General features: G+C 43.9%; 1 protein-coding gene across 2 annotated transcripts in view; it reads right to left on the reverse strand.

The window, feature by feature from the left end:
- Positions 1-263: 263 nt before the first annotated feature.
- LOC137369079 (arrestin domain-containing protein 3-like) overlaps positions 264-19,585 on the reverse strand; it is an 87,265-nt gene continuing 67,943 nt past the window's right edge. The window contains exons 6-7 of one of the 2 annotated variants that reach the window (XM_068029673.1): positions 6,633-6,795; positions 264-5,074 (exon numbers count right to left, since the gene is read on the reverse strand). In XM_068029673.1, the coding sequence (XP_067885774.1) occupies positions 5,007-5,074; positions 6,633-6,795 (231 nt within the window). In that variant the 3' untranslated portion in view covers positions 264-5,006. Of the gene's footprint in view, positions 5,075-6,632; positions 6,796-19,585 lie in introns of those variants that run through there. The other variant, XR_010974865.1, reaches the window with a different exon arrangement.

Raw genomic sequence — 19,585 nt, forward strand, 5'->3', positions numbered from 1 at the left:
CTTTGGTTATCACTCAGTAGGTTGGCTTTGATAGCAAACTTGCTAAGTTTACAATTCAAAGTTTGTTCAAGTACTTAAAGTTTTTAAAGGTTTTATAAGTTGTTTTTAAAAAAGTATTTAAAAATGATCAAAAAGTATTTAAAATTTTTTTTAAAAGTTCCAAACTACTTCAAATCATTACAAAGTATTGGCTTGGATCTTCCTATCAGTAACAAAGTTGTGGCATATGACAGGCAAGTTTTTTTTAAAATGAGTTTTAATATTTTAAAACAATTAGGACATTTTAAAACTGTTATAAACTTTAAAACGCATTTAACACATCTGTAGCAATTTCAAAATTGTGTAAAGTAACCTTCAATGTGACCAGTGAAAATGCATTAAGTAGATCTAGAGTTCAACTAGTCATTTCATAATCGATTACCAAGTGAGGTACAGTAGAAGAATCAGAAGAAAGGAGATTTGCTGAAGTGCTTTGGTTTCATTTTTGATCAGTTACCGAGAAGGAATACAATGTATATGAACAAACTGAAAGCAATGGTTACAAAATGCAGTGTGTCTTTGAAAGGACATCTGTGCAATATTGTAAAATCCCAAGTGGATAAACCTGCATCTATAAACTGGAAGACACTGAATATAATAGACAAAGTCATTGAATATTTCTCTTATCATAAATGCATGGACACAGAATTCCTAAAACGCCAGGATGGTAGTAGCCAACTGTGAACATGGGAGAGATAAACCTGAATTGCAACCAGACCTTTACACTCGTGAAATGGTTTTGCAATTAAGTATCAGCAAAACAATTTATACTAAATTATATACCATATGTCCAAACATTTCAGAGTTGTAGTTGGGTACACTCATACAGCATGGTGCTTAAAGTGCACAAATGTTGAATTGTCTCAAGATTTTAGATTACTATTCCATTTATAATGCACACATCTTCACTCTAAAAATATATTTTAAACAATTCGTTAATAATCATATTTAGCACTACTTCTATTGCAATAAATACAAACAGTTAAAAGATGACCGCTCCCTCCAATAAGACACTTTATTTAGCAACTGGTTCACAAACCTGACCCTCAAGTTGCTTACCTCTATATCTCCCAGTTGGAATTAACCATGGACAAGGTGGAGTTCATGCTTTTGAGCCCGGGTGCTGGAGTGGGGGGGGGGGGGGGGGGGGGGGGGGGGGGTGGAGGAGCTGGGACGTGGAGAGGAGCTCGGGGAGCCAGAGGAGTGGGAGTGTTTTAAGACTCTTGCTGGTTTGGGTTAAAAAGGGGTGTGTTCCTGAGCTGCTGCTTTTGAAACTGGCCCAGCAGAAACATCAGCGTGCGTTCTGCTGGAGCCTCATTGAAGCACAGGGCTCCAGGCCTCTTCTGAGTAGTATATTGCCACTTGTACTCATCCTTGCATCTCAGGGTGGCGGACTGATTGTGGCTTTGCTCACGGCTTGTCCTTCCACCAAGACTGTCCCAGCCAAAACCCACATGAGGTGAGCCTGTTACGCTGATGTGGGTGGATCAGAGGGACAAAGCTCAATAAAAACATGTTTCTCAAGTCCTCAACGGTGGAACAGGTGGATGAATGAGGCATATGTACATCAATGGCTGTGAAGGCGAATGAAGGCTGCAGTGGGATTGGCACTCACCAGTCATCATGGCATACCAGGCCATTGCGTACAGATTGTCAACCATCAAATTTGTACCGTTGTTGACTGCACTGACTTCCTCACATTAAAAGAAGACATGCGCAGTCCTCTGCTAAGGACAATGAAAAGCCCTATGGTGATGGATGAGTGGAATTGGGGACAGGGCTGTGAACCTGGAGATCTCTAGTCACAAATCTGCACACTGGCAATGGTTGCCTGATGGTCGCTGAGCTCTCCGGCAGCAGCACCCACAACTGAGCAGTCCTTTTTAGGGTCCCAAATGCTCACCTCACTTGAGGAAGGGGCTAGAAAAGGTGCCCTAAACATAGGCTGTCCCAAAATGTCCTGACCAGGAAACGGCACCTGCTAGGATCATCATCTTTATGGTTGAAAACTCACACAAACAATAAAATGCATGAATTTCTGCACTTAGAACGTGCACACCTTAATGGACAATCAAAACAGTAAATGCCCTGAAAGGAGAACCACCACAGTTTCTCGGGAACTTACGAGATTTGACATCGATGTTACAGCTCTCGGTGAAACCCGACTCCCTGCGGAAGGCCAGCTTACAGAGGAAGGAAGAGGATACAATTTCTTCTGGACGGGGAAATCAGAAGAGGATCGTCACATCCATGGAGTTGGTTCACCATCAAAAATAAAATTGCAGATTGACAGGCGAACAAACTCCAGCATTCTCACCGAAGCCAATTCCTCCAGCTTTGCAACCATGATCATACCAAAACAGTTCTGCTGGTCTGGACATTGCATCCATATGTCAAATAATTAGCTTTCAAAGCAGATCCTCTTTTCACAACTTAAGGACACTCTGAAGGCCTCATTGAAAAGGAGACAAATTGACATCAGTGTGTGGGAGGAACTTGCTCCTCACCGTGACACGTGGCAGTGAGAATACACTTTGCTGCTCGGCCTCTGATACGAATTCACCACTGGAGCCACATTGCAGCCTATAAACAAGAATAGTACTTTTTTTTTTTAATGCAGTCAGCGGTGAATGCCGATGCTTCACAGCTGACAGGAAAATCTGGGCCAGTGAGTGAGGTTAATCTTTGGAAAAGGGACAGACTTGATGGGCTTAAAGGCTACATCCTGTTCATAAAAATGATGGTATCCACTTATCTCTGTGAACTTCCAAAACCCAAATCAAATGCAAATATTTGAATACTTGCACCAGGATTTGGATAGTTCCCAGTCTTACACATCTCTTCACAAGCATTTGTATTAATTTAGATAACTGCTAAATACGTGTCATGGCATTTTTGAGCTAATTAGTCAGAAAAACAAAAACAGCAGCTGTCCTCAGTACATCCAAAGATTTCTAAAAATGACAAACCCTCTCATCAGGCTGCTCAATGATCTCATAAAATACAAGGTGCTTTCTGGCAAAAACAAAAGTACACAGCAATTAGAATTCTTAAGTATACCACATTTTTCATATCAGCACCTTACATACTAAATAAAAATGTAAGAAAAAAGATCTGAAACTTAATAGATCAGAAAAGCTGTGAAACTACAGAAATTCCATTGTGTAGAACAACAGCTTATATTTATATAGCACCTTTAACATAATAAAATATCCCAAGGCACTTCACAGGAGCATTAAAAAACAAAATGACACAAACACAAAAGGAGATATTAAGTCAGATGACCAAAAGCTTGGTCAAGAGGGAGGTTTTAAGGAGTGTCTTAAAGGAGGAAAGCGAGGTGGCGAGGCAGAGAGATGTAGGGAGGGAATTCCAGAACTTAGGGTGTAGGCAACAGAAGGCGCAGTCACCAATGATGGAGTGATTAAAATTGGGGATTAAAAGAGGCCAGAATTGGAGCGTTGATATCTCGGAGGGTTGTGGGGTAGGAAGAGTTATAGAGTTAGAGAGGGGTAAGGTCATGGAGGGAATTGAAAACAAGGATGAGAATTTTAAAATCAAAAGACGTTGCTTGCCCAGGAGCCAAGGTAGGTCAGCGAGTACAGGGGTTCTAGGTGAATGGAATGAGTTAAGACATGGGCAGAAATGCTTTGGATGATGTCAAGTTTACAGAGGGTAGAATGTGGGAAACCAGACAAGTGTGCATAGGAATAGTCAAGTATGGAGGTAACAAAGGCATGAATGAGGGCTACAACAGCAGATGAGCTGCGACAGGGCGATATCAGGTGATGTTACAGAGGTAGAAATATTCAATCATAGTGATGGCATGAATATGTAGTTGGAAGCTCAACTCTGGATCAGATATGACACCAAGGTTGCAAACAGATTGGTTTAATTTCAGACTGTTGCCAGGAAGAAATATGTGAAGATATCATTGGAAAATAGAATTAGGTGACTACGATACTGAGCAGCAACACAGACCATAAAATAAATAAAAACCTGGGGTGAGAAATTGTCTGAAATGCTCCCACTCCATTAGCTTTACTTCACCAGATGTATGACAGAAACCCCGCTTTTGTGGTTTAACAGGGTTTTGTGTTGCACTTCTGGTGAAATAGCGCAGGCGGAGTGGAAATAACTTTGAGGAATATGCCTGTGTTATGGAGTTGTGACTCCATGAATCGTGGTTTGTGAAGAATATAAAAATTCAATTATTTAACAGAAGCAAAGAACACACATTGTTCCATGAAACCTAAATCCAGGTTCCCTTGAAAAAAAGTTATATCCACTGCCTTGTTTCTGCTGAGAATCTGAGTTGTGTGTTCTTCATATTTGAGACATCAGCACAGCATATACAGCACAGAATCCATGTGCTGGCATCATCAACATAATGCTTGCACCTTCACTGCAGCTGTTTCTCAGGAAGAACAAAATAGAGAAATTTAGCAGGAAATCAACCTCTTTTGGTAAAAATTAGTTTCACAAAAATCTCCACAAACTTAGTAACCCTTAGGTATACAATGACAATACTGACAGGTGTATATGTGTAAACATGCCAACTCATACTATTGACAGTACAGATGTATGTATATATGTAAGGCCTCAATTACTGATGAAAGGAAAACTTCTATGGAGAAGACTCTGAAAATACACCCTAGAGAATGGAACCAGCACATTACAAAACAAGGCAACATTGTTTCTATGCAACAGCTGAGTTGGTTTTCAAGCAAATATGTTGCAGGTTATTTACAGCAATTACATCAACAGTTATCATATCTGAGTGCATAGAAGTAATATAAATCAATGGTTAATGGTTATCAAACTGTTGTGTTTTGTTCTATCTTTGATGTCTTTATATTCATTTTTGGAGTCGAGTTGAATTATGTCAGATGACTCAAGAGCAAGTCAAACTAGACACCAAAACCCCCAACTGGAGAACAAATGTAAACCTCAATCCATCGTTCCTCTTAAGGCTTTTCATTCCCTAAGTCTGGAAGCCCAGATTCTGGTTGGTGAACAGAAAAGTCAGATTTCCCTGAAAAAGAAAGAATTACAGTGTAATGATCTGCCCAGATTCAAAAGACATTTTTCTTATTTGAGCTGGACTGAAATAACAATGTACTTTTGATTGTGAGGTAATGTAAAAGTAAAGGTCATCATTCATGTGAGACCAGTCAGGTGGTGCCTGTTCGTGACTCAGTTCACTCAGAGATCTGCCCAGCTGCATCAATTTAAGGGATGTGTTGTTGAGAATAATATCCTTAAATCCCTGAGATTATGAATCAAGCACCACCCTTTCTGAGCTGAAACTGAAGCCAAGAATATCCTGTAAAGCTAATTAAATATCTTATTCATTGATAAAGGACCTCGGGCTAAATTGTTTTGTTAAGGGCTCTCAAGTAGACAATATTTTACCATTCAATGATGTACCATTCTGTTTTCTTTATTTTCCAACTCGTGACTCTTGGCTGAGCTAGAATTCTGCAGCTCATGCCTTATATCAAGTGGATATTCTTTGTGAGAAAGTCTAGGCAGTGAGTATTGGCAGGTTATTCAACCTGTGGAGGCGTCTAGACGTCACTGGATTGCAAATCCTGGACAATTATTTTATTGTCCCTGCATTCAATTTGCAACCTACAGCTGAAAGCCTTCCATGGGTATCACGCCTAAAATGATTGAAATACAATCAGGTAACATAGTGCACTCAGGTTGGCCTAAAGGCAGGGCATATTTATCATTTCGATTGTGCTCGTAACTTTGAACATCTCAAGGTTACTTTTGCATTGTTACAGATAGCACATTGAGGACAAAATCTATCTTGAAGAAAAGGTCCCCCTGGTGTAGCATAGGCAATACATATATATCTCCTCTGACATGCTCAAGTAATCATAGGGACAGTCTATGGACCTGAATACTTTAGTAACAGAGGTTTCTGCAAACCACCTTAATACAGGGGGCCTTTCTCAAATCAGGGTAGTAGTAATTTGAAATGGACATTCCACATTTACTTGCTAAAATTACTTGGGAGTTCCTTGAAATGCAATGATTTAAAAATAATTAAACCGAACCAAAAAAGTAAACATAAATGAGAAAAGAACAAATCAAAAAGATGAATAATTGCAAAGAAAATGCCAAAGAGGAAACCTAAATATAAAAATGAAACCATCTCGAGCGAGCCTATCACAGCTTTTAGAAAAAAATTCAAAAGGCAGGAAATTTTTTAAAGGCCCAGAATGCTGTCTGCACATTCCTCAAGTAAACATTGGGAAGTTGTAGGCCAGTTAAATTTCAATTGTTTGTGATTCATTAATTATTATTGATGCACCCCGAACCGTCAGTGGCTGCTTTTGTTGCTGCTTCCAGCTTGTCCAACACAGCCTGTCTCCCAAAAAAAAAAGGCTGCAGTGAGGATTCAAGATTCTGTTCCCAGGATTTTCTGACCCTAGCTGGTCATGCATTTAAGAATATAAGAAAAGGGACCAGGAGTAGGCCTTTCAGCCCTTCGGGTCTGCTCTTACATTCGACACAATCATGGCTGATCTTCCACCTCAACTCCACATATCCTCATACTTCTGGTCAGATCTCGTCCTTACCTTCAAATCCTTCAGGGAGTGTGTTGTTTAAGTTGCTGTAGTTCATGCCATACTGGGTGTTAAAGTTGGTAGCCTGGGTGCTGAAGGGATGCAAGGGAATTGTACCAATAACTATTGGAAAATCAACAGTTAAATTTGTTGCTCCCGGGATCTCTGTGTACACCTAAGAAACAAGAAACAAACCTTGAAGAATTTTAAAAAAGGTTATTGCCAACTATCTATTTTTCAAATTCACTTTCTTCCTTTACTCCTGCTCTGCAGACAGCAGTAACCTGTGTTATGTCATGGCAACCCATCCTAAAGACAAACCTTCACATAAAACTGCATAAACAAAGTGTTGGGCTATATCACTGCTTACATCATTACAGGAACACTAAATTGGTTTCCCCAAATTCGGCATATGAATTTCGACCTGATCAAGTGTAAAATAATTTTATGCTTTCCCCCACATTGGGTTTGGATGCGGGGAGAACATTTAATTGTGCGGGATGGTAGCCGGGGGGGACCCCACCACCTTGCCGCCTCCACCCAAATTAAGTCCAGGGCGGGAAGGCCGGTGAACGACCCTCCTACCCTGCCGCCAATCGAGGCCCTTAAGTGGGCAATTAATGCCCAGTTAAGGGCCTTAAGCCACCACCACCCCCAGTATGAGTCCAGCAGTGGGCCGGCCTGTCACCACATGGGAAGCATGCCAAACAAACAGCTGATAGCCAAAACCCTCCCCTTGCTGCCGGATCCCCTACACCCTCTCCTCTGCGACCCCACCCCGCAAAATCCCTCCAGCCCTGACTTACCTGTAGCCTGGGTCTAGGGCCTCCACTGAGTCCAGTACTGGCAGCAGCCACCACCTCTGCAATGACACTGCTCAGTCAAAGAACTGCCAGCCTCAGACTGGCCGATAGCTCTCAGCAGGCAGGACTTCCATCGCCGGGGTCCTTAATCTCAGTGAAGTCCTGCCGCTGTCCACTTGTGCTTAGTTGACACGTAATCCAGCGGGCCTTCCCCAGAGGAGGGAATGCAGGGCTCTTGCCAGCACTTTAGCCAGTGGTCGAGACCCCCGTTGCCAAGATAAAATCCCACCCTGGTCTCTGCACTTTGGAGCAAAACAATAAACTATTGAATTCTAAATCCAGATAATTTTCACAGACTTTCTGGAGAAAACAGGCTGTGAGGAAGGAACGATCAGGTTGCAGCCTCAGGGCAAGCTGCAAGAGGAGACACCCAGCTGGTGAGAGCAAGAGAGAGAGCGAGAGAGAGAGAGGTAGGGGGCGAGGTGAGGTGGTGGTGGGGGTGGGGGGGGGGGGGGGGGGTGGCTGTGAACACCCGCACTCTGAAGATATACAGTGAAAAGCTGTGGAGATTGGAACCTGTTTTGAGAGTCAAAGCTTGTGGAGGAGTAAAGTGCCCACAGGATCATTGGAAATCACACAATCCACAGACATCCAGGTTGAAAGGAATGAAGAAAATAATTATTTCTTTGAAAATTCTGGGAGATCTAACCCATTGCAACTGGGAGGAGTTTGGGACGCTTACCCGCAAAGGATTTCATCATCAAAAATTACTGTGTAATGTATAAGTGTAGTGTGAGGTTTTCAAGTGTTGACTAAGTAAAACCTTTGTTTGTAATTTGGGTTATCAGCTACTTACACAATACTATTTAATTAATAGGGAATTTATTTTCAGTTTAGTTGTTGCAATAAAAGACTTAAAACATGAAATCTTGTAGTTTTTAAAAATCCATTCATGGGATGTGGGTGTTGTTGGCTAGGCCAGCATTTCTTGCCCATCCCTAATTGCCATTGAGTCAGTGGTGGTGATTTGCCTTCTTGAACTGTTGCAATTCGTGTAATTTGCTAAACTGGTCTGGGAGTTCATATCTTGTATTTTTCATGTTAACGATCTCTGAGGTTGTTACACACTGCAAGCTTGCATTCTCGTTATTGGCCCCATCCCCCACCCTAAGAAAACTAAAATGAGGCACAAGTCCTTTTGTGCCCATATAAAATGGATGCTGCAGGAGAAGCACAGTTGCCATGTTGGGTCCTTCCTCTGAAAGTGGCCTTATCCTTTATTTACTTGCAAGAATAGCTGCTCTGTTCTGTTCCTATCACGGGTTCTTTGCTGTTTTGCTAGTATTAGAAGTAAACTGATGCAGATCTTCATAAAGCTGTACTTCATCTGTTATTGCTGTCTGTCATTCCATGTGATTACCCATATATGGCTCTCCGGGGCATCTAACTCTATTTGTAGATCTTGAAAGTGGAAGAGGAGGTGGAGGAGAAACAGCAGAGAAGGCATACAAGACAGGCTTTCTCAGGGCAACTCAGTGGAGATAGGAGAGAATGGGGAAATGGCAGAGAGACTAAACAATTACTTTGTGTCTGTCTTCATGGCGGAAGATACAGAAAATCTCCCAGAAACACTAGGGAACAAAGGACTTGTAAAAAATGAGGAACTGAAAGAAATTGGTATCAATAAAGAGGTAGTACTCGAAAAATTAATTGGATTAAAAGTTGATAAATCCCCTGGACCAGATGAACTACATTCCAGAGTATCGAAGGAGGTGGCTATAGAGATAATGGATAATGGTGGTTATCTTTCAAAATTCTATAGATTCTGGAAGGATTCCTGCAGACTGGAAAGTAGAAAATGTAACCCCATTATTTAAGAAGGGAGCGAGAGAGAAAACAGAGAACTACAGACCTGTTAGCTTGATGTTAGTAGTATGGAAAATGATAGAATCTATTATAGAAGGATATGATAACTGGCCACTTTGGTAAATAATGATATGACTGGGCAGAGTCAACATGGATTTATAAATGGGAAATCATGTTTGACAAACCTGGTGGTGTTTGTTTTGAGGATGTTACTTGTGGCATAGATAAAGGAGAACCAGTGGATGTGGTGTATTTGGATTTTCAGAAGACTTTTGATAAGGTCCCACGCAGGTGGTCAGTAACCAAAATTCGATCACATGGGATCGGGGGTAATATACTGCTATATGGCTTGAGAACTGGTTAACAGACAGAAAGCAGAGAGTAGGAATAAATGGGTCATTCTCAGGATGACAGGCTTTTTCTAGTGGGGTACCGCAGGGATCAGTGCTTGGGCCACAGCTGTTCTCAGTCTGTATGTGGAGACAAAATGTAATATTTCCAAATTAGCTGATGACACAAAACTAGGTCGGAATGCAAGTTGTGAGGAGGATGAAAGGAAGCTTCAAGGGGATTTGGACAGGCTAAGTGAGCACCTGGAGTATTGAGTCCATTTTTGGTCTCCTTATCGAAGGAAGAACATACTTACCTGAGAGGGAATGCAACAGAGGTTCACCAGACTAATCCTGGGATGGCGAGATTGTTTTATGAAGAGAGATTGCAGAAACTGGGCCTGTGTATTCTCTAGAGTTTCGAAGAATGAGAGGTGATCTCATTGAAACTTACAAAATTCTTACAGGGCATCACAGAGTAGATGTGAATAGGACATTTCCTCTGGCTGGTCAGTCGAGAACCAGGGGACATAGTCTTAAATGGCCTGCCCCATATTCTGAGACTGAGTTAAGAAGGAATTTCTTTACTCAAAGGGTGGTAAACCTTTGGAATTCTCTACCCCAGAGGGCTGTGGAAGCTCTATCATTGAGCATGTTAAATAGTGAAATTTCTGGATACTAATGACATCAAGGAATATGGGGATAGTGGGGAAAAATAGCATGGAGGTAGTTGATCAGCCATGATCTGTTTGAATGGCAGAGCAGGCTCATTGGGCCAAATGGCCTACTCCTGTTCCTAATTCTTATGTTCCTATGTTCCTAACTAAGGAAGGGCAATATATGCACCCTTATCAGCATCACGACAACAAATGAAACAAGAGGTATTTGCACCACAGACAATTAAGTTGGGCCCGTCCTTATGCAGCCACCCATGTATACAGACTAAAGCAATTACATCAGATTACATCCGAGAAAGCCTGAATGAAACAATTCTCCAAGGAGACCATGATGGTATGTGGACCTGGGGGTATATGTGCAAAAGTCATTGAAGGTGGCAGGGCAGATTGAGAGAGTGGTTAAGAAAGTATACAGTATCCTGGGCTTTATTAATAGGGTGTTACAAAAGTACTTCCATTTTTTGCTAAATTTTGAGGACTTGTGTTTTAAAACTGAAAAGGATTCCATGGATTTTTTTTTTTACAAAAGGTCAGAGAGTTAATTTGTAAACAACATTTACTGGAAGTCACCTGTCATCGGACAGGGGGTACAACATTATAAAATCACTAAAACATTGTTTTTTTTCTATAAACTGCATTTTTCAGTCCACACAGTCATCTCCACCAATCGTGACTAACGATATATCAGTATTATGTAACATTTCTTTGGTATTTGCCCCATCAGAATGATCAATTCCAATCCCTTCCATGTGGCCCTGCTGAAAGCTTGCTATTACAGGTGACATAATAGTTCCTCCTGAAGTGAGGATACAAATATCAGAGGCAGATGCTGCTTCCATTGATGATATAGCTGCACCGTTGTTGCACTGGGAAAGATGTTTACAGAGAAGTGACAGGTCAAGATTTACACAGGTCAGGAGGCAGGACTCGAGATATTGTTTTGGTTTCACTTTGAACAGTCAGTTGGGATGTGTAACATGTTTTGAAAGGAGTTTAAAAATCAACCAGCCTTTTCCATCTCTTTAAAAACCCTGCCAGCTTTTCCATCCCTTTGAGAAGCTCTCAGAAGCAAGTATAAGAAATAGAGGAATTGATGCTGCATCCTCCTGAAAGGCCTGCCAGAAACCCCTCTTGCCGCATTTCTCCTGGAAAGCCTGCCAAACCGATCTTCAATGTCGTCTGAAAAGAACTGCTCTAGAAAGATCCCAGTGACAACTGCAAGTTCTCCAAGTCACACAACATCCAGACTTGGAACTATATCGCCGTTCCTTCACTGTCGCTGGATCAAAATCCTAGAATTCCCTTCCTAACAGCACCATGGGTGTACCTACACCCCAAGGACTGCAGTGGTTCAAGAAGTCAGCTTACCACCACATTCTCAAGGGCAATTAGAGATGGGCAATAAATGCCAGCCTTTCCAACGACACTCATATCCCATGAAAGAATTTTGAAAACAATCAATCCAGAAACCAGTTCTGTCACTGGCTGTCAAATTAATGGCTACCTTGGTTGAGAAGACATGCAGCAGCAATCAGTAGCAGAAGAAAGATTATCCAAACTTAGAGAAAGGAGGTTTATTTGTGCAGCCAACTGGTCACTTAGTAAGATAGCTTCAAATAGATGACACATTCAATGATTTATCTGAAACATTTGACGTCTAATAGTCATTTGTACACGTGCTCCATATTGTGGCCAAATAAACCACTGCCTCTACTGTCCACAGCTTGACAAGGAACCAGAGTACATTTCTTGCCAACTATTTCATTCTCCCACTTCTCAAATGAATGCTCATCACATATTAGAGTGCATTCATGCAGGTCAGTGGCTGGGAATTCTGCATCAGGTGACTCACCATCTGACTCCCCAAAGCCTTTCCATCATCTACAAGACACACGTCAGAAGTGTGGTGGAATATTCTCCACTTGTCCGGATGAGTGCAGCTACAACACTTAAGACACTTGACACCGCCGATGCCAAAGCAGCCCACTTGATTGGCACACCATTCACCTCTTTAAACATTCACTCCTTCCACCACCACTGCACAATGGCATCAGTCTACACCAAGAAGATGCACTGCAGCAACGCTCCAAAGCTCCTTTAACAGCATCTTCCAAACCTAGGACCTCGATCACCTAGAAGGACAAGGATAGCAGTCACATGGAAACACCACTGACCTGCAAGTTCCCCTTCAAGTCTCACATTATCCTGACTTGGAAATGTATCACTGTCCCTTCATTGTTGCTGGGTCAATATCTTGGAACTCCCTCCCTAATAGCACTGCGGGTGTACCTTTGTCCCATGGACTGCAGCAGATAAAGAATCACCAGCTTCTCAAGGGCAATTAGGGATGAGTAATAAATGGCCAGCAATGCTCACATCCCATGAGTTTAAAAAAAAAAGTAAATTTTATTCACAGTAACCGAGTGTGGTAATAGAAAGTAAAAGGGAAAGCTTGGATGAAGTGTTGGGTTTTGAGAGGTTTCTAAAAGAGAGTGGACAATGAGAGGCCAACAAGAATAAGATTGGGACAGTCAAAATCTCATAGGAGGGCTTCCGTGATGAAGAAATTGAAGTGGGGCAGAGGTAATGGTGTAGAGGTGGAAGTAAGTGTTTATGTGATGGATACAGTACATGGTCTGAAACCTAGCTCAGGATTTAACATGAATTCAAGGTTGTGAGCAAACAGTGACCGGGAAAGGGTTGGAATCAGTGGGAGAGAAGCAGAGTTTATCGTATGGACCAAATGATAATGGATTCAGTCTTGCCAGTGTTTAGCTGGGGGAATTGATAATGATATTGGAACCTAGCTAATTCTACTTCAATATATAATAAAAGCAAAATACTGCGGATGCTGGAAATCTGAAATAAAAACAAGAAATGCTGGAACCACTCAGCAGGTCTGGCAGCATCTGTGGAAAGAGAAGCAGAGTTAATGTTTCAGGTCCGTGACCCTTCATCGGAACTGGAATCGGAACATCGGAACTAATTCTACTTCAGTTGGGAGTAGTTTGGGTCTTGGTATCTGTCTCTCAGTGCACGGGTCAGCTCTTTGCTGTACAACCACTGTTGGTGTCCTTGCAGCAGATGGTAAAGCTCTGCATCAGCACTGCTGCTGACCAAGATCCTGAGAAGATAGTAACCCATGGTCACTGTAAGGTATGTGCATCAGGCTTTGAGAAATATTTGGTGGCACCTTGACAGAGGTCATCATTTCAGCTATGGTGGTCATGTTCTCTCATTATAGCGCCATTAAAACAAACACATACGATGATGGAGTCACAGTGAGGAAGCACCCAACATTTTGGTTAGACAGGTGTTCACATAGCTTGGTGCTCACACAGCCACTGGGCTGAATTTAGTGAGCCTGTTTGGAGCTGGAATGGAGGTGTCAGGGGTGGGGGGGGGGGGGGGGGGGGGCGGAGAATAGCGTCAGATGCATCTGCCCAGAAATCCAACATCATGATGCCAGTTCCTGATTTATCCAGTGGCAGGAAAGTACCAATGTGGCGTCATGACAGAAGTGCCATTTAAATTGCAGAAGATGTTATGACTGAGGCGGGAGGACTGCACTGTCTTTTCTAGTTCCACTTCTCCACAGGTCACATCTGTTTAAATATTTACCCTGTTACCGACATCCCAGAATAAAATACACCAACCAGGTTTCTTTAATAAACAAAACTACCAGATTATAATACAAGACGTATCCAGTCAAGAAGCAAAATATTAACAAACAGACTGAAATTTGAAAGTTCCCTCTTGTAATACCCAACACGCACACACTCACACACACTCCACTGACAAAAAACCCCAAAAAAATACTTTTGCCAAATACTTGCTAATTCTTGAAGAAAACAGATGAAATATGCTGTGTCCAAAAATGGCACACAGACTGGCATCCAAGAATGCAGAGATGGGTCACTGGGATATTTTCTGAAGCAGTTTTTTTCAGGCGGTGGCGAGAATTAAATCGGACAGGTTTTTCCAGCTTCTCAGGAGAAATGCGGCATTAGGGGTTTGAGCTACCACACACTCGACACGCAGCGTTTCACAGGGACATGAAGGAGACCAGCTGGGTGGTTCTCTCTTGGCAGGTTGATCTCCACACCCCAACTGAACAAAAATATCCCAGAAACGAAACACCAAACAGCAAGTCAGAACCTCCTGACCCTCATAAATCTCAACATGTCACTTCTCTGTAAACATCTCCACCGAATCAAAGTTTCTGTTGTTTATTGGGCTTAAGGCATGTGACATCCAGTAAAGGTTGTTTTCAAACACATCTCAAGTGTCCTTTCAAATGAGCTTGCAACAAAAAAACGGCCAGCATTTATGAAATCTTCAAATAAATCCATTTCCACAATTTAAATAGGAGTTAAAAAAATTAAAATAGAAGTACTTTCACAACAAAGGCCTGAAATATATGCTGCCATAAAAAAATGGCGACCTGCATTGTGGGCTTTACTTTGCGGAGTTGCCGCAATATTAAACACGGCGGATCATTTACATGGCTGGGGCAGACCTCCCCGCCCTCCCCCGATGACATCTGTCCCCGAAAATGGTGTTAAGCGCCACTGCGCAGGCACCGACGCCATTTTTAAACAGTCTCAGGTCCAACAGTAGAATTTAAATTTTAAAGGGACATTTGGTGGAAAAAATAAAATTTACTGATCTAGACCTTCTCCCAACTCCACCACCCCCCCACAACAATCATACATTTATGATTGCCCTCTCTCCTCCCAAAATACTTACTTTGCCTACATGACCTCCCCACCCCACACCAAAGTTTATAAATTTTTACCTTCAACCACTTCCCACCATTCCCTCCACCAATCATATTAGTTTGGCCCTGCTCCCCACCTCCAGCACTGAAATACTTACCTGCTTCCCCCTCCCCACCAATGCCCTCTCCGAACAGAGATCTGAAGGCGCCGGAGTGCCGGCCACCAGCACCAGTATTGGAGGAGGATGGACGGTGGGAGTGGGTAGGACATTTATTTAGTCATCAACATTTATTTAAATATTCAGATTTGCCTTCTGCTGCTGAGCGGCGGGGGTGGTGAGGGCTGCCACAGGATCTTGCCGCCGCCAGCAATATGGGGCTGGGCCTTCCCGGCATTGAGGCCCATGGTGGGACTCTGCTGTTGGCATTTTCTGGTCCTCCCCACCACGACCCCTGACATCAGGGGGGTCTGTAAAATTCGCCCAAAAAGAGTTCGTTTTAACGAATTTGATGCAATTGATTGTGATTCAAAGGGGGACTTGGAATTAAGCGGACAATGGGCGGCCCTCAAGTAACTTCGGATCCCAGGGTTGTTGAAAGCTGGTGACACCGAGGCGAAGCCTCAGTGCCGCGATGGGTAGGCAACCATAATCAGCATTGGATAGGGGAAGAGGGAGGATTGAGTCCATTGTCGGCCTGCAGTGCTGTGTGTTCTGTATGGACGGGCTTGATCTTGGGTTGCCATACTGTTGGGTGAGAGGGTTGGCTCTGAGCAAGGGTGGGCACTGAGGGCCATTAGCGAGACAGCTGAGAGCAGTAGTAATGGCAAAGCTGCCAAGGCAACTTCATCTCTGCAAGGACAGTGCTCTGTAGGCCAACTGATCCCCTGGCATTGGTGTACCCTGTCTTTGTGATGCAGCACCTCCGACGGAAGGAGGGCCAGGAGTCAGCTGTGCTGCCCATGAAGCTCTGCAACACCCAGCCATGCCAAGAAGGGCCTACCCATGCCAGAGTGTGTACCAGGCTCGACTCAGCTACCTCCAAATGTCCGAGCGACACCGTCAGCGAAGACTGGCTCTCCAGGGAGGCAGTCAGGAACATACACGCCCTGCTACAGGACGAATTGCAACCTATAGGATTTGGTGGTCACCCAATGCTACTGGCCTTGACGATCACAGTGGCACTTGACTTTTACACGCCTGGTCCATTCCAAAGATCCACTGGGGATATGTGTGGGGTCTCCCAGGCAGCATCCCAATGCTGCATCAAGGAAGTGACCAATGCCCTGTTTCAGAGGGCCAGTGACTAAGTGCGCTACTGGATTGACCCTGACAGGCCAAGAGGGTCATCGGATTTGGGGCCAGTGGATTCCCACAGGTGCGAGGTGTGAGATTGCAATTGCACACATGTGGCCATCAAGGATCCAACAGAGCAGCCAGCCACCTTTGGAGTAAAGACCTGCTCGGGCCTGCAAATGGAACCCGACCTGAGCCCAACAGAACCACATCCGACCCGAGCCCGACCTGGCCAGAGTCCTTTGACTTTTTCCCGCACCTGACCCGACCACTGGAATATAATCAACTTTATTGAAGAGGTTGTGCTGTACCTTGGATGGAATCGCTCACTGCAGACGAGTGCGGAGTCCAAATGCATGTTTCCCGCCTCGATATCCTGGCTGTCACTGTGTCCGACCCAGCCCAACCCGACCAGAGCCCGAATGCCGGACCCGGAAGAGTGACCCGACCCGAACCAGACATGTCATCGGGCCCGGTTGGGTTCGGGTCAGGGAGCCATGCTCTACTTCGGAGTGAAGAATTCGCCAGAGTGTGAAGATGGGAATTTGGTTCATGCAGATGCAGAGGGGGAAATGAGGAACTGAAATGTGACGTTCCAACAAAGAAGGTAAGTGATTGGTTGGGTGAACATTTTCTCTTTTTCTTATCTAATCTAAGGAATTTTGTATAAGGAATTTTCCTCCACACAAGATCAGTGGGCAGGTTGTTCAACTTTGCCCGTCTAAGAGCGAAGACCAAAGTACGGAAAGTCTTCATCAGGGAACTCCTCTTTGCTGACGATGCTGCTTTAACATCTCACACTTGAAGAGTGTCTGCAGAGTCTCATTGACAGGTTTGCGGCTGCCTGCAACAAATTTGGCCTAACCATCAGCCTCAAGAAAACGAACATCATGGGACAGGACGTCAGAAATGCCCCATCCATCAATAATCGGCGACCACGCTCTGGAAGTGGTTCAAGAGTTCACCTACCTAGGCTCAACTATCACCAGTAACCTGTCTCTCGATGCAGAAATCAACAAGCGCATGGGAAAGGCTTCCACTGCTACGTCCAGACTGGCCAAGAGAGTGTGGGAAAATGGCGCACTGACACGGAACACAGAAGTCCGAGTGCATCAAGCCTGTGTCGTCAGTACCTTGCTCTATGGCAGCGAGGCCTGGACAACGTATGTCAGCCAAGAGCGACGTCTCAATTCATTCCATCTTCGCTGCCTCCGGAGAATACTTGGCATCAGGTGGCAGGACCGCATCTCCAACACAGTAGTCCTCGAGGCGGCCAACATCCCCAGCTTATACACACTACTGAGTCAGCGGCGCTTGAGATGGCTTGGCCACGTGAGCCGCATGGAAGATGGCAGGATCCCCAAGGATACATTGTACAGCGAGCTCGCCACTGGTATCAGACCCACCGGCCGTCCATGTCTCCGCTTTAAAGACGTCTGCAAACGTGACATGAAGTCCTGTGACATTGATCACAAGTCGTGGGAGTCAGTTGCCAGCGATCGCCAGAACTGGCCTGCAGCCATAAAGGCGGGGCTAAAGTGTGGCAAGTCGAAGAAACTCAGCAGTTGGCAGGAAAAAAAGACAGAAGTGCAAGGGGAGAGCCAACTGTGTAACAGCCCCGACAAACAAATTTTTCTGCAGCACCTGTGGAAGAGCCTGTCACTCTAGAACTGGCTTTTATAGCCACTCCAGGCGCTGCTCCACAAACCACTGACCACTTCCAGGCGCGTATCCGTTGCCTCTCGAGATAAGGAGGCCAAAAAAAAATCTAAGGAATTTTGTATAACATTAATTGTAGTAATTACCATAAGAATCTTCTGGGGCTCAGTCTGTGAACACAGCACATTCCAAGAAAAAATAAAAAGTGATGCCACAAGGAAACAGGTAAGTGATTGGTTGGTGAGTATTTTGCTATGTTGTTCATTAATCTTTCAAAACTCAGTAATTTATCAGCAAGTGCAAGGTTTTATTATTAGTAAAGTTTACTAGCAGTAATAAAGCTTATTGGGAGTGGTAAGGTTTATTAATTAGAAGTTAATTACATAAAAAACAATTTATGGATCACATAATAAAAATGGCAGGGCAGGTGATATGTCACAGCTGCATGTGGGAGCTCCTGGATGCCAGCATGATCCAGGGCAAACACATCTGTAGTAAGTGCCTGCAGCTGCAGGAACTTCAGCTCAGAGTTAATGAGCTGGAGGCCGAGCTGCAGACACTCCAACACATCAGGGAGGGGGAAGTTACCAGGACACTTTGTACCGAGAGGCAGTTACATCCCTTAGGATAGGATCTGCTGATTTGGTCCAAGGTTCGGGGCAGGAGGGTGTGACTGTGAGTGAGGCAGGTATGGCGGCCCAGAACGAAGCGAAGGAGCCTCAGCCTTTGCAATTGTTGCAAGAACCTAAAACCTGCGAGACCTGTATGGATGACGGTGGGGGCTACAAGGTGGATGAGTGAATTGACCATGGTACAGGAAGCCATTCAAGTGGAGGGGAGCCAATAGGAATGTAGTGGTAGTAGGGGATAGCATTGTCAGGGGGATAGACATAGTTCTCTGCGAGAGAGAGAGTCCAGACATCTGTGTCAGGGTTCGGGACATCCAATCTGGGCTGGAGAGGAACTTTGAGTGGGAAGGGGAGGATGCAGTGGTCGTCGTCCACTTAGATACAAATAACAGACAGAATGAGGAAAGAGGTTCTGCTGAAGGAGTATGAGCAGCTAGGGTCTAAAATAAAAAGCAGAACCTCAGGAGGTGGTAATCTCTGGATTATCTCAGCCACAAGCAAATTGGAATAGGGTAAATAAGATTAGAGAGTTAAACGCATGGCTCAAAGACTGGTGTGAGAGAAATGGGTTTCAATTCATGGGGTACTGGCACCAGTACAGGGGAAAGTGGGACCTGTACCATTAGGACGGCCTTTACCTGAAGCATGCTGGGACCAATGTTCTGGTGGGTTGTATAACTAGAGTGGTAAACAGGGCTTTAAATTAAATAGTGGGGGCGAGGGATCAGGATTGAGAAGATGTGATAAATTAGTAGAGAAGACAAGGCGAGAGAGCAAAGTTGCAATAAGGAAAATGATTAGAGTGTGGCAGGAAGGGACAGAGTGTACAAACCTAAGAGTGCACCAGGAGAGAAGACTAGAGGTTATAAAAATTGTAAAAAAGACTGAACTAAAGGCTTTGCATCTGAATGCATATAGCATTTGTAACAAAACAGATGAATGACAGCACAAATAGTAAGAAATACGCATGATCTGCTAGCCAATAGA

The sequence above is a fragment of the Heterodontus francisci genome, chromosome 4, assembly GCF_036365525.1.
Source record: "Heterodontus francisci isolate sHetFra1 chromosome 4, sHetFra1.hap1, whole genome shotgun sequence".
NCBI classification, from domain to species: domain Eukaryota; kingdom Metazoa; phylum Chordata; class Chondrichthyes; order Heterodontiformes; family Heterodontidae; genus Heterodontus; species Heterodontus francisci.